The sequence below is a fragment of the Caloenas nicobarica genome, chromosome 1 (genome assembly GCF_036013445.1).
Source record: "Caloenas nicobarica isolate bCalNic1 chromosome 1, bCalNic1.hap1, whole genome shotgun sequence".
Lineage (NCBI taxonomy): Eukaryota > Metazoa > Chordata > Aves > Columbiformes > Columbidae > Caloenas > Caloenas nicobarica.
In genome coordinates this window covers 47,454,579-47,470,144 of record NC_088245.1, presented here as the reverse complement: position 1 = coordinate 47,470,144, position 15,566 = coordinate 47,454,579, and the positions used below count along the sequence as shown (strand labels likewise).

The following is a 15,566-nucleotide window of genomic DNA, read 5'->3' as shown; positions in this document are numbered from 1 at the left end:
AATTGCAGTCAGGCACTTCAAATAAAGGAACTACCTTTGCTTAGAAGTCCACAGAGAAGCCTACCAAACCAGGCAAAACCAAAGCCTTGGGGTTTTTTCCCAGATAATCATTAGAGTATTATTAATAGAATTGTAAAATGTATATATTTCCCTTATTGTTAAGTTCATATTCAAAAAGAAAGCATGTTAAAAGTTCCAAGAAAAAAAAAAAAGTTCCAGGATCTCAGGGCTACTTATAGAGCCAAGACTAAACAAACCTAAACAACAACATAAAATAATCTATAGGGTCAAAATCCATAAACAAAGTGAGTTTTGGCAGAGTAGAACATTCCCATTCTTATACCACTTAGCTAGAGTAATGTATTCAAACGAAGGTCATCTAGAAGAATTGTGGTGTTTGGGTTTTTTTCCAAGAATACTAACCATAACCAAACCTAGTCTGCTCCATCCCCTTCTCTGCAATGGAATTTAACAACTAAGCAAATCAGAACTAAATTAAGGTTAATTATTACAAGAAAGATCTTGGTGAGTAAAGATTAGATTTTCTTTTCTTACCCGGTTTCAAAGATAGACTATTAAACATGCCAAATTCATTAAATCAACACTGTTATTTTTACAGCTAAGCTTCTGCTTTTATCTTTGATGTATGAAGGGAGAGAAAAATACTGTTGAAAGTACAACTACAAAAAACCATGGTGCAAGCATTAGTGTGTTCATGGCCATAAGAAGTGCAAGATAAAATTTTCCCTCTCAAAGAATTATTTAAAATATTTTTGGCTTATGTTTTCAACATACTCAAGCAAATATGTCTAAATTCCCTAAGAAGGATCTTTACTCATAAATTTTATGGTATTGTATCAGTAGACAAGCCTATAAGAAAGCAAACTTGACTCAGTGCACTGAAGGCACTCATTTATTGCGGTCCAATCAACTACATCTGTGCAACCCTCCTAAAGATAATGGGCTTGCATGAATGTCACAAAAGAGGCTGAAATAAGTGACAGGGGCTCATGCAAATGAAATGGAAACATTGACTGGGAGCGTTTATAGTACTGCTGAGGCACATGTGGAAGAAGGCAACAGTCTGAATGTGCATTGCATTGCTGCTACCATGAAACACGTAGTCCTGTCCTCTTCCATCACCAACTATTCCTTCTCATTTCCTCTTATTGCCTTTCCCCCTGCATTGCAGGCAAACTTGTGGAAGTCACTTGTGTTTCTGCAACTTATGGAAAGTCAAACTGGAGAACTCCTCAAGTTAAATATAACCCAGAGCAGCTCCTTGATCTTGTTCACTCCTACCACATGAACACTTATCCTGGCACAAAGACAGGGGAAGAGGCCAGAAAGGCTCAGAACTGGGAGGGAGCAGCTGGTAGACCAGATTGCCTATCATGAAAGGTCTACGGATGCAAGGACTGGCTCTTTCATAGCAGTGCCCAAAATATCTGCTTAAGCTGCCTGTGGAACTTCACTCTTATCTCTTGATTTCAACTCAAGGGTGAGCTGATACAACTGTCAGCTCAAAACGTTTTTTAAACACAAATTTGCAATCTTTCTGTATCTCTGCCGAGAAACCTAGAACTAAATAGAAAACATTTCTGTTACTGGCTTGGCATGTTGCATGCATTTAAAACTTAGAAACATTATCACACATACATAAGCTGTTATTTCTTTAATCTAAAGAGACATTTACCTTGAGTATCCCTATAGTCTGCAGATTCTTCTACAAGATTCTTTAAATAATCTGTGTAAAGAAAAAAATAATACAGAGATGGTATCATTAAAGAAATAAACAGAATAAAAAAGTAGTAAATCCCACGTTTTTCCTTGAAATCTGCTTTTCAGGCAGATCTATGCCACAAAGACGTACTACCTAATCTTTTAAATCTGTCAAAGTAATAACAAAAGGAAAACTAGCATTTCCACAATGAAAGTATGTCATGGTATCTTGCTCAGGGAAGAAAAGGTTATTGAAGCAGTGGCCTTCTCCAAAGAAAAATGATATGTTGTATATATTATTCCAGAACAAAACAAGCAAATGAAAAATCATGGGATCATAGAATGGTTTGGGTTGGAAGGGACCTTAGAGATCACCTAGTTCCAACACTCCTGCCATGGGCAGGGACAACTTTCACTAGACCAGGTTGCTCGAAGCCTCATCCAACCTGACCTTGAATCACCTCCCTCAACCTGCTCGTCACTCTTCTTTTGATGCAGTCCAGGATACAGTTGGCTTTCTGGGCTACAAGGGCACGTTGCCGGGTCACATTGAGCTTCTCACCAACCAACACCCCCAAGTCCTTCTCCCCAGGGCTGCTCTCAATCCCTTCTCCACCCAGCCTGTGTTCATGGTTGGGATTGCCCTGACCCATGTTCAGGACCTTGCACTTGGCCTTGCTGAATTTGATGAGGTTTGCTTGGGCCCACCTCTCATAAATACATACTTGCAATCATTTACATTTAAGCTGATGCAAAAAATTTTGAAAGTTATACATATTTGCCTGAGCGCCTAACTTATCTACAGGAGCTAAGAAAAAAAACATAGTAGTTCATTACAGAAGAGCTGATTATGATTAATATTTTTTCAATAATAAAAGTATTATTCGCCCTTCCAATGTTCAAATAGGCATTTTTGGTTGTCAATTATAAATTTAGTTCCTCAACCACGAGATGGCACCCTCAATCCATTAAAGTCTTGGTAGTTTTAAAATCTATTTTACTTAGCTAAAATTAACTCCAAATGTATGACTATACAAGAAAACACCCCCTTGAGTTTCCATAACCTGGTCGAGTGTCTGGTTCACCAAACAATACAATATTCTGTCAAAGATTAAAATACATCCTCAGTAAAACGTCAGTCATCTATTATCTACAAGCCACAGCTCTGAACTGCTTAAAATGGAAAGAAACCAAATCAGAAACTTTCAAAGAAATTTACTTGTTAGATTGATAAGATCAACAAATACTGATTTATAATTACCTTTTAAACAAGGTATTAAGATTCTGGCAGATCTACTAAAACCAAATCATATATGACCTAGCAAGCATTCCATTTTAGCTTCGCAGTTGTACACGTTTCATGTAGGAGTGAAATAATTCAATTCCCATATGCTTGCCCTACCCAAATTAATCCTTTTAGTAAAGAAGGATCAGGAGCCAATTGTTCCTGCCTTCATAAGATGTCTTGCTTCATGCATGCCCCTCAGAGACCGCTCAGTGTATTGTAATCTTTTCCTTATGCCAAAAAAAAAAAAAAAAAAAAAAAAAAAAAAAAAAAAAAAAAAAAAATTATGAAACACGTTTCTGCAGTAGCAATGCTACGAAGAGTGAGAAATCTTGTCACAGCTAATGAAAGCTTTGAGAAAAACAGAACTACAGGAAGAGAAATACTTGGCACTGAAATGTTCGTTTTTGGCAAAGACCTAAGGGAGGATCCAAGGGAGAAGCTCGAGGAGCAGGTTGGGCTGAAGGAGGGGGAACCGGCTGGGGTCCCCTGCAGGGAGCGGGGAGGCAGCGCTGGGAGGTCTGGCTGGGCCACAGGAACACCCACGGCTTTCTGCTCTCCTCGAAGCTTTGTCTGATCATTAGCAGGCGCTGGTCAACATTAAATCCTTTAAGACAATGTCGTGGCACCAAAACCTCTCTGGCTACACTCCACAAATATTGTGTCCTTCGTGTCCCTCAAGATCTTGTGCTGTAGTAGCTACCAGACGTTCCAGTGCAGTATTTACGTGGACACATATTCCATTAGAAACAAAGTTCATCGTGCTTCACTTTAGATTATGCTGCTAAGAAGCTGGTGTGAGAGAATAAAAAAACAACCAAACACACACTCCACAGGAGGTATTTTGAAAGGAACGGAGAAGAATTCACACTGTAGGCTGCCCAGAAAAGTTGTGAATGCCCCATCTTTGGAAGTGTTCAAGGCCAGGTTGCACAGGACTTTGCGCAACCTGGTCTAGTGGAAGGTGTCCCTGCCCATGGCAGAGGGGTTGGACTAGATGATCTTTAAAGGTCCCTTCCAGCCCAAAAGCACTCTATGATTCTATGGTTTTGACTTGGTTTAACCTGGAGGAACCTGTCGCACATACGAGACCAGGTGCCCTCTCCCACCCTGCCTGCTGAGGGCTGCTCTCTCAGGTCAGAGCTGGGCCGTCCTGCCCAGGTAAAGCACTGGTGGGATTCCACCATAAAGCAAACGAGGTAAAGCTTCACAATCGCAACTTGATCTTCAGCAGGGCCAGCACAAAGGGCTCCGGTGGGTAGCTCCCAGTATAAAGAACAAGTCCTTACAGCTTATACAGGAACATCGACTGCTTAAAGCTGCCAACCACACACTCCCCTCTGTGGGATGGGAACAAGAGGTGAGGTGGGTATAAGTTACTCGTCTCCAAATACACTGCTGACACTCTAGGCAACTGTCCCTAGAGCACGGAGACATCCAATTTAATATCCAAAGTTATTGCACTGAAAACTTAAATCCAGAGACCCAACACGGGAAAAAAAAAAAAGGTTTCTTGGTATATTCATGCTGTAGGACATGTCCCCCAAAACACCACCACTTTACATCACTGAAAAACATTTTCTGGATGGGTATATTCTATCATTTTAAATCATACCATCAGTGAATAGGAAAAAATTAGAGATTTTAACACAACTACATTCGTTTAAAATTCTGTATTTAAAAAGGCAGCTTTCGCACTAAAAGACTGAAGTAGCAAATAAAACTTGCAACTGCAAAATCCTGAAAGTGATAAGTACTTATTAATACATAATTTTCATCTTAATACTCTCCTGTAGATCTGTTAAGTCAACCTCAGTTCACAGCTAAAACTCGGCTTCAGAGAAGCATCAGGACAGATATTTTTTGTCTCTTCTGTGAATACACGCTGGAAACGCTGTGCTTGCTACAACTTTCTGGAGGTATAGGCTTAAACTATACAGACAAGAGGACTTCGCAGACATGAAAAACATTACAGTAAAAACTTAGCAAAAATATTCCTAGATAAAATAAATATAGAAGTCAAATATTAAGGTGGAATGGTATCTGCTGTCTTTGCCAAAATTTTTCCCCTCTGGGAAAAATATATACTTTAGTTGTTCAGACTAGGAAGACCTTAAGCATACCTTTAGAAAGGTGGACGTACAAATTAAAACTCATAACTCTGCTAGATACTCCAAAACACAACAAAAATAAATGCAAATGCACACAAGTATTGTTTCTGTGAGGAACAAAATCCCCTTATGCCCTGCTTCTATCTGACAGCAGCCAGCAATTCTCTCTTCCTTCTTGCTTTGGGGGCAGTGACTATCGCTTCTCCTGCTGGAAATTCTCTTCTGCTTCATTAACTGCTTTTTGTCTCAGCTTGTCTAATTTAATCAAGTTAAACTCAAAGCAATCGTTCCTCAACATGTAATTGGCCTCAAGTCTGACAACTCTCTTTGCAATCTGCCAAGGGGCAGTGTGCTCAAAGGCTGATTTTTCACCCTCCTCAGCCTCCCCTCACTATAACCCAGAGTTAAGGATAATAAAAGACTCTGCAAACCTTATGTTGAGAAAGGGGAGAGAAGCTTATTCTATGACAATGAAGACCCTGTTAATATTGTGCAGTCTCAAGGCATCTACTCAAAACAGAGTTTTTCAGGACGAGAGAAATCACCTCTCTTTCATTTCTTTCTATTAGAAGAAAGCAAAGGCCTCTAAACTCCCCCGAAACCCATCTCATATTTGCAGTATAGAGCTCAGGGATGGTGTGTGGAGAAGTGGAAGTCTTGCTGGACTGAAGAAGCTGTATAATTAAACAGAAACACAACTCAGCTGCGCCTCTCCTTACCTGATTTACGAGTCCACCTGCTCCTGCTTTTGTTAGCAGAAAAGTAACTCCACTTCAAAGCACAGCAACAAGCTCGTGATGTGACCGTGTAGCAGCAGATTACCAGTACAAAGCTGTCGCACTGGCACAAAACGGCTAAATAGGAAGAAATCCCTGCTGACTAATGCCTGCCAGCCTTCTTCCCTGGATTATTTTCGCTCCCCCGCTCTTACCCGCTGCCCCCTCACCCACAGACCCCCTTGTCTTTGGCTGGGGCAGCTGCTGCATCGCTGCACCTCACCCACTGCAACAACAGACTCAAATATTTTGCGTATCCTCCAAAAGTTTTGCAGCACAAGTTTACATAGAGATTGCTTAATATTACACAGAGCGACTGGAAGGTAACAGAGCAGACGGGTCATCCACAGAGATATGGAAGAGAGAGAATCTCAAGGACAACAGAAATGCGTGACAGATTGAACAGACTGAAAATAAAACAGATCCAAAATAGCACTCCCCAGCCCTGGCATAATTAAATTCTTAGTGTGACCTCCTTTACTGCTCCCATAGAACACGAGAAAATTACTTTTCTAAATCAGCAGCCAGCATTGCAATCCCATTCCTGTCAAAAGCATTTGCAGGTGTATTTAAAGCTGGGCAGCCACAGTAAGATCTGCAGACTGGGACACCCACAGCAACTCCCGTCACCACAGAGTAAGTTTTTTTCAGGTCTAAAACAGCCTGTCCCAGCCAAAACGACAGTTAATGACCACGAGGAATTCCCCTTTAACATTGGAGTTTTGTTTCAATGCTATTCACCCCTGACATCTCTCGCTGACCTATGTATATTGACAATGGCATTTACTCAATCCTGATCCTCTGTTCAACCCTTTTAATTAAAACCTTTGAACTTATCCAAAGCTCTCCTGATTTTGGAGTGCATATCACACCTACACCATGCCCTAAGTCAGTATCCTTTTAAAATAAAGCAACTCCCCAATGACGTTTTATGGTCTGATTTTATCAAGTGTCACTAAGGTTTTCCCCTACAAAGCAGTCCATTTAATAACGCGGTTTCACCCTTTTTTCAACACCTGTGACTTTAATGAGATGATTAAAATGAAAACAGTCAACATTAATAACTTGGTAACTGCTGTATAACACTTAGGGATGTATCTCCCACAGCATCACTAGTCTAAGTAGTTGCTGGGGAAATGCCAACAAGCTGCTACATAGCCAAAAAAAAAAAGGTCACGGAGCATTTTATTTTGCAGTTACTACATAAACAGAGGCTATTTTTAAATTGCTCATCGAGAAGCAATGGCTTTCAAAAACAATGCCTTAAGTATTTCCAAATCCTTGCAGGAGCCAGCCCCGCTTACAACAAACACATCTCAAAATATTTCACAAAGGAAGCCTCTATCATTGCCCTCCTTTTACAGAAAAGCACTGCATCATGGAGATGACTTGCTCAAGCTGCCCGAAACATGTCAGTGCCAGAGCAGGGTATAGAGCCCAGATTTCCTAGTCCCAAGCCAGCTCTTCAGCCTACAATGCCCCTGTAGCAAGAATTACACACTTAGCTGGCAAACCTACACTAAAAACATGTGTTTTGCCTTTAAAATAGAATGGATTTTACAGACAAAACACCTGGGTGGGGAAGAAATGGAGAAGCTACTTGCAGAAGTTCCCAGTTGCATAGACATCTTTCACTTCCTTCTCCTAGCTCAAATTTTCCATACTACCTTTTCCCTTCATTAAAAACAAACAAACCAACCCCAAACGCAACAACAACAAAAAAACCACCACCACCAACGATATCGCCACCACCACCAAAAGAAAAACCCTCAAAAAAACCAAAACCCAAAGCAAAACAGGCACATTCCAACCCTCCAAGGAAATTACAGGCTTCTGTTACCACAGAAACAAACGAAAACCACCACAGGTATCATGTTTTCCAAGTACGTACTGCTGAATCGAAGACCAGAGAGCACACCACAGCATTGGGAATATTAGCACATGGCTTGTATATTTTAATGCAATCAATATTAACAAAGAAAGCCTCTAAACCCATGCCATGTTTTTAAAAAAGCTTCACGTATCTGAAGTCAGATAAACGTGCTTTACAGATGGATACAAGCACCTGAAAACAAGTTTCCTGGGACGTGTGAAGACTGGCTGCTTAAGCCCCCGTGAAAGAGCTTGACTGTACCTGTCAACAGGAGCCTGTACTGGGGAATCCTCTGAACTGGCTTGAGCAGATAGTGCTTGAGGGCCAGACTGGCACAGCGGGGGCTCATCTGAAAGAAACAACCAAAATAAGTAATGATTCTGTGGTAGTCAAGGGTTCCAGCAAAAGAAAATACACCTACAAACAAATAACCGATTGCACTGGATAAGCTTTATCTTAAAAAGGTGTGACCGTGACAGTGTTAAACACCACACTACAGCGGAAGCAGTTCTGTGTGGAACACTGCATGCAAAATTTATGTGTTAAAAGACACTGGTAAGCACTCATACTCTGTGGATTCAAAACAGGTGCTTTTGCTTATGAGGAAGAGAGGTGAAGCTTCCCAGAAATAAAATAAATACGGGTGGCAAGGGCAAAATGCTGCTTTGTAATTGCCATCAGTGTCCATCAGGCAGAAAGGCAGAGAAGACAGCAGTGCTCACTGCGGAGTTTTAATTAACGCACACCTCTAAAGACAACACAGAATTACGAGATCCATGCTTCAAAATGTTAATTATCCTGAGTTCGCATTCAAAATAATGTGCATCTGAAACACCAAGTCCTTAAAAAGGACAAGAGTGCTCTTTCTGGCTTTGCGGACTACCTCAAGCTCCTCCTTTGCCCGCTCTAAGTGGCTTTTTGAGCAAGGATTACCCCAGGGGAAGCCCATGTAATAGGAGGTAAATTCACAGTTTGCGTGGATCATGTGCTTAGGGAGCTTGCATCTCTTCTCTGATTTGTTTTAAGTGAGTTATGTAAAAAATCTGGCAATGCTCTTAGGGACATGAATCAGCTTTCATCCGATTGCTGCATGTGCTGGGTTTGAAACTTCTAGTAATACGCAGACGAGAAAATTCACTTTTTTATGTTTCCAACTGAAATGAAACACCATTCCCATGAGTTAGCTACTGCTCTATGATGTGGTAGAGAAATCAACCTAGTTAAAATAGGACAGTTAATCCATGCATAGTACAACCAGGAGACAAAATTTAAAAATTGCAGCTAGATATTTTGTTAATGTATCTTTGGTATAATTTGTAGCAAGTGCTGCATTTTCTGAAAATCAACATCCTTTATCATATCTCACAGTAGCCAAAATCACTAGTTACTTCACAAAATCTGAATTCACTCCTTTCCACTTTCCTACTAAGTCTCAAGCCAAAACTGCAGCAAAAAACCCGAAACAAAGAGAACTCCACAAATTGGAGGATAGTCTGTAAAGCCTTATGGAGGATCACAACTGCTGAAGAGACACAACAGGATATATCTTACAAAAGACTACAGTACCTCGAAGTCTTTCACTACTGAAGCAAAACCTGCATTCTTCTTACACTGTTCATCTAATAGTGCAACATTTTTATCAAATTCTTTGATGTAAGTTGAATACATCTTCAAGTAGGGACCCTTTTTAACAAATATATCAGCAATTCTTTGATGTTCAAGCCTAGGAACAAAAAGTAGAGCAATTAGGAAGAGCTAAAAATAGCATATATCTTAACCCCACAGCAAAACATACTTTTCACAGTAAGATGTGCTAGCTTATGTCCTGAACAAAAAGCTTACAGTTCAGCAGATAGTCATCCATCTCAGTAGCTACTCAAGCACGAGATTGCAGCCTTTACCCATTTTAGTGCCTTTGTACAGCTGATTTAGATCCACCCACCAGTCTAACTGAGAATGGACTTCAAGGAGATTATAGCTGTCAATCAGTGCTGTGTCTGGTTAGTAGATATCAACTACCTTTAAAATGCAAACGGGTCTTCAGGACAGCCTCCTTGTCCTCTAATTAAATCAGTCCACTTACGCCCATGCAGGGACCAGAACTTTCAAATTTAAAATGAATTTTTAAATAAAAAAGTGTGATTGCTAAAAACATGTATTGACATGCCTTCTGGACCTTTCTGGATACATCTAAATGGCAAAATGTACATCTAAACGGAAAATTGTCTCCTGTACTTTCAAAGTCAATTCTGTCATTTAAGAAGGCACGTGACACACAAACAAGAGTCAAACCGTGGTCACACCGAGTCACGTACACCCCACAGATAAATTTCAACAACATCAAAGCAACGGTATCCCTTTATTGATAATCACCAGTGAGATAATCGCTCTTCCAGTTCCCTCAGGAGGTCCCGATTGAGTTCATACAGCTGAGGTAGGTAGTACAGGATCTGATTCAGGATTCGGTCCTCAATCACCGGCTTCCCAAGCTGCCTAGAGGCGTGTGCCACAGCGTCCCGGAAATCCTGCGGGAGCACAAAGAGGACAGAAACCCCCCTTCTCATCAGCCAAAAGCCTTCAAAGCACTAAGACAGACAACAGCAGTGTTCTCTGCAGACATTCCAGGCGCGGCTCCCTATTACCAAAGGCAAGGCGGGTACCATCTGGGTTATGTTTCTCTGCAGTTTCAACTTACTCCCCTGGGACTGCCTTAATCCCTTCAGTTTGACACTGGAGCTTTACTTTCTTGCTCCTGTATGCGTAACATAGAAGTTGTTCATAATTTTTATGCCATGCCCTTAAGAAATCTGCTGGTACTATATATGAGGAAACTAAGCAGGGGGGGGAAAACATCATCTATCTGCAAGGCTGTTGGCAGCCTTGAGTATCTTCTTGCTAATATTAGAGTCAAAAAGCAAAAATGTTACATCAGTTAATATGATCATAATATCTTATTTAAAAATCTTACTAGATTTCCTAAGTCATCTACAAACGTCCTTTTGGAAGATATGCCTTTTGGACAAAAATTTAGGGTGACAAAAAATTACTGTATGTAGCAGCTCTTCTTTATACAGGAAAATAAACATCTAACAAAAATATACCATTACAACATATGGGAACCATGAGATTTCAAATGTTAATGATGGACAAAACCAACATTCAAAACATTTACAGGGAGGAGGAAAATCCCACTTACACTTCAAGGATCTTCTTACAGCATTTTAATGCTGTAAACAGCTCCCAGTAGGACAGAGCTGAGGCTTATTGGTCCTCATTGAACTACTTAGAATTAAAATCTTGGCCCCACACGAGTCAGTAGGGCCAGGATTGTATCCATATTGAAACTCAGTATCCTTTAAACAAGGTATTTTCCCTGATCACATGCAAACCATTTTTTTAAAAAGGTTAGCAATTTAGCATTTTGCTTGAAAAATAACAGTCTAAACTGACCAAAAAAAATCCAAATTAGGTGGTGCATTGTGTTATGTCTCACTTGAATTTGGGCAACAGTGAAAAAAAGATAATCCGTAACAACTCCGTGTTTTGTGGCCTCTGAAACGATAATGTGTGCACACGTATGGTGAAAAAGGTGACCAAAACATCTTCCTAAGTACAAAGATGAGTTATATTTTAAATGTGGATGGGGTCCACACTTGTCCTTGAAAATCTGTGGGGCCCTCAGGTGGGGGAAAAAAAAAAAAAAAAAATAAAAGCAGCCACTTCTTTCCCTCTTCCCAGGTCTACTACTATAGGTCTTACCAGCTATCTCAGCAGTCCTGCATCTGGCACTATTTAGGGTCTCTCAAACTTAAGCCTCAGCTTTCCCCTGCCCTCTCTCCTCATTACATCAGCTCTGGGCAGTGTGAGCTCCAGACACACTTTCTCGCTTTGTGACCCTCTGGGTCACCAAGGCTGTGACTGGGCAGACTTATGACAAGAAACAGAAAGGAGATACAGGGCGATGGTTGTGATGGGGGAATGCTGAGGATTAAATGCAAGGGAGCTAAAAAACAGATGGCATTATTCATATGGAAATATTCCGTTTTACATCCTCTGTGCAGACTAGTGACACATAGGTTAACTACCAGCTGCATCTTATGGGTTTTCCTGACCCTAGGGCATTGCTTAACACTGAAATTATACATGGAATTACAATGGCAAAAGCTCAAATGAGGCATTCTGGAGAGCTTCATGCAAAATGCATCCTCATATTATGATAATATTCTCCCCACCCTAATCACATGCACACACAAAACACTGTATGTACTTTGCCATGGGATGTATCAAGAATTTTGTCGAAATGCTATAAGGCTACTTGCACGATGAAAAGAAAAAAATTTTGTCTGTAGCATAATAAACAACCCAGGCTTTTCCCTTCCCAAACAATAAAAGGGGAGCAGGGAGCCAGGTTTAAGTACCAGTAGATAAGACAGGAATGTAATTCGTAGTTAAGAGCATTTATTTAACTTCTAGATACAGCATTCAAAGAGTCTGCAGGATGTTTTCCAAATACAGATTTGGTTTTTTGATTTGCTTGATCCAAAGTCCACCAGCTTCACCAGGCTTTGGACCATGCCACGAAAGACTCTATCATTAAAACAACCAACCAAAACTTTGTTTCATCACTCCCTCCGTCCCCCTCTATAACTGAGTAAACGGAGGAAGCCCTGCAGAGAGGAAACGCAGGGAAGAAAGATAAGGTGAAGCTTTCAAATGATGCAAACCAGCCTGCTAAACAACAAAAGAGCTAAACTTCAACGCTGTTTTTTCTTTTTCTTTTTTTTTTTTCCTAATTATCAAGTCTTCAGTACAATGCATTTTTCACTGTAATCATATTAAGATTTATTTTTAACCTGGCAGTGGGTGTGAAGTAACTGTCACGCCAAGTTCATCTTGAGATAAACTGAAGAGCTGAAGGCAGAGAGCACATGCCTGAGGGGTGGGGGTAGGAAAAGTCAAACAAAGGTTGGAGTTAACAGTGTTTACACTTGAAGGTACTGGCCTTCTGAGAAAGCAATTTCTTACCCAAAAGGACAAAACACAGAAGAGGTCTGTTTTAATTACCAGAGGTAAAATACGTTTTAACTTCCTTTTTACAAGGAGTCACCTGGAAAAGATGAGGAGCAATGGGCACAAGTTACTCCTGGGGAGATTACAACTGGACACAAGAGGGAAACTTTTCACGACAAGAACAATCAGCCGTTGGAATAATCTCCCCAGGGATGTGGTGGATTCCCCAACACTGGACACTTTTAAGATTCAGCTGGACAGGGTGCTTGGACATCTTGTCTAGACTGTGCTTTTGCCAAGAAAGGTTGGACCAGATGATCCTTGTGGTCCCTCCCAACCTGGTATTCTATGATTCTATGTTAACTTAAAAGTAAACACTGAATTTTCACTCCAAAGGGTGCACGGTATTCAGATAAGGACAACTTTTTATACAAGGAGGTGAGTGACTTAGAAATTAGGAATTGCAGTAATAGCCATCTAATGCTAATTCCTTCTAAAACTAAATCCATTCACTGCTAAATAAAAAATGCTCTAATATCTATACATACCTGCAAGAAATTATTCATATCACAAACATATTTAGCATATAGTACTATATAACGCTGCTGAAGAGCACTGCTTTCATCAGCCTCTTCAAAGACAGTCACTTGAGCCGTCCTAGAAATTATTCTGTTTGAAGCAATGCAGCAATCCATTACAGTGAATTTTAAACACAGATATTTTCTAATTTAAAATGAGCCTTTCAAATACTACAGCCTTACTCATTAAAAAAAACCCACTTGCCATGCTTGGGAATTAATGTGCTTATTTTACTGAGAAATAACATTTGCAACTCTAGGCAAACGTTTCATATGCTGCATGACAGAAAACAAAAGATTATACTAGTTATACTGAATCATCCCAGCTTCTTATCAAGATAATTTTTCCTTTCAGAAGGGAGGAGGCTATTGCACACTTTCTGAAATGCTGGCTTACATTTTCTTGCTCTACATTATATTCTGGACCAATAATAATCTTCTGATTCCACTTTTTACCGCTTAAGCAAAGGCAACTGTCTTCACATAGCTACTCTAAGAGGACGGCACTCATCACCATCTCTGGAAAGCACGTTCTTTCCAAACCAGAAACGGTCTTAGTTTATTCTTAACTAAGACAGCATCCCACTGGGTACTTGTGCATAAGAAAATCTAGTTTAGGCAGTTTTAAAGGCTTCTGAGTACATATCATTGCTGAATTACTGCCTGATAAAACATTCCTGACTTGAAAATGTTTAGGGAATTTTATTTATCCTATACACTCCCCCCGGAGCTCTGTAGTTTTTAAACAATATCTGAGGATACCACCATCGCTGCTTTTGTTTCCTCCCACCTCTCCTTCAATGCAGCTTCCTTAAATAAGCAAAGGGCCATGATATCTGAAATAATTCTGATCCTGTTGTGAATCATCTGTGACCAGCCCACGCACTTCCCCTCTGCAAACGCCCTGACTCACAGTCCCTCTCGGTTCTTTCCACCGGAGCATTCCCAGCAAGGCGACCTGCCCGCCTCAGTCTAGGGAGCAAAGGAACAAGTTTAGTTGTAAACCAAAATAGGTGCTGACCAGACTAAACCCTCGCTCAGCTGCTGACTGGGTTCAGTGTACCTTCAGGTATCTAATAGCTTGAATAAAGATAACTTCAAACGGACGAAATTAAAACTTCTTGTAAATTTAACCAGAAGAGAAAGAACTACGTGATCTACACATGGTCACGTATTTTACTCCTAAGGCTTCAACCAATATTCATCTTGGATCTGTTCTCCTAGAACATACCATCAGCAAAGCAAAAATAAGCCATAATCCCTTCCACTGAGGTAGAAGTCCCAGCTAAATACACCTGCAGATAGCTCAAATATCAGTTTAATTTAAGGAAAAAAATATATTTGCACTTGGATGATTTTCAAGGAACACACACACCCCTCCATCCTACAGGAGGGCGGAGGGAAGGGGAGAGAGTTCCACGCTCTGGGGAAGAGCCCGGCTGCTGTATATGACAAACTGTAAACACGCCTGCTAGGAATACAGCTACAGGAGATTCCACACATACAGTATTTAAAATATAAATAGGCAGCCTTAACTACAGTTAGACTATTAGCCATAAACTCTTAAGTTAAACTGTAGCAACGATAGTTAATGAAGCCTATGAGTAAGTGTGGATCGTGACATTTTTTGCACACATGAGATTGCTTCTGGAAAGCTGGCAAGTAGTTCCACACCTTCATTTCCAAGTCGTTAACAATATAAGATAGTTAATTTTTTACAATAATCAATGATTTGACTTTGACATATTCCCAGGATGTTATTTCAAGGGATAGGCTGGGTAGTAAAACAGTATTTCCTTCCAAACCAAAACTATTTCATTAGCCTTCTTAATAAGATGACTACAGCTGCAATTCATTGTCAAATGCCTCAATCAGCAATTCTAAAGCACTTCATAGACTAAAAAGTTATCAACATGTTCACCTCAGACTGGTCAAATATTGAATTTTCACAGTTGGAGAAAAAGGAGGTTGAGAGAATTTTTTCACAGACAAACAGTAGGTCAGTTGTAAGCCAAGACCATAGGTCAGGACTTCCCTGGCTCCAAAACGCACAGCTATTTTATTTCTCAATGTGCACATTATGTTTTTTTTCAAAATCTACTAATAATTATTTTTCATACTATTTAGCTTCACTATACAAAAAGTCTAAGTTTTCATAGATATATAAAACTATATATGTAGTGATTTTATATATGTATATATATAATTTTG

The 15,566-nt window shown here is 40.1% G+C and overlaps 1 protein-coding gene across 2 annotated transcripts in view; it reads right to left on the bottom strand.

Moving 5' to 3' along the window:
* Nucleotides 1–15,566, bottom strand: part of FGD6 (FYVE, RhoGEF and PH domain containing 6) — a 75,860-nt gene that overhangs the window by 26,854 nt on the left and 33,440 nt on the right. For both annotated transcript variants that reach the window (XM_065657026.1, XM_065657034.1), the window contains exons 6-9: nt 10,141–10,292; nt 9,334–9,490; nt 8,029–8,116; nt 1,697–1,747 (exon numbers count right to left, since the gene is read on the bottom strand). In XM_065657026.1, coding sequence (XP_065513098.1) covers nt 1,697–1,747; nt 8,029–8,116; nt 9,334–9,490; nt 10,141–10,292 — 448 coding nt within the window. The remainder of the gene's footprint in view (nt 1–1,696; nt 1,748–8,028; nt 8,117–9,333; nt 9,491–10,140; nt 10,293–15,566) is intronic.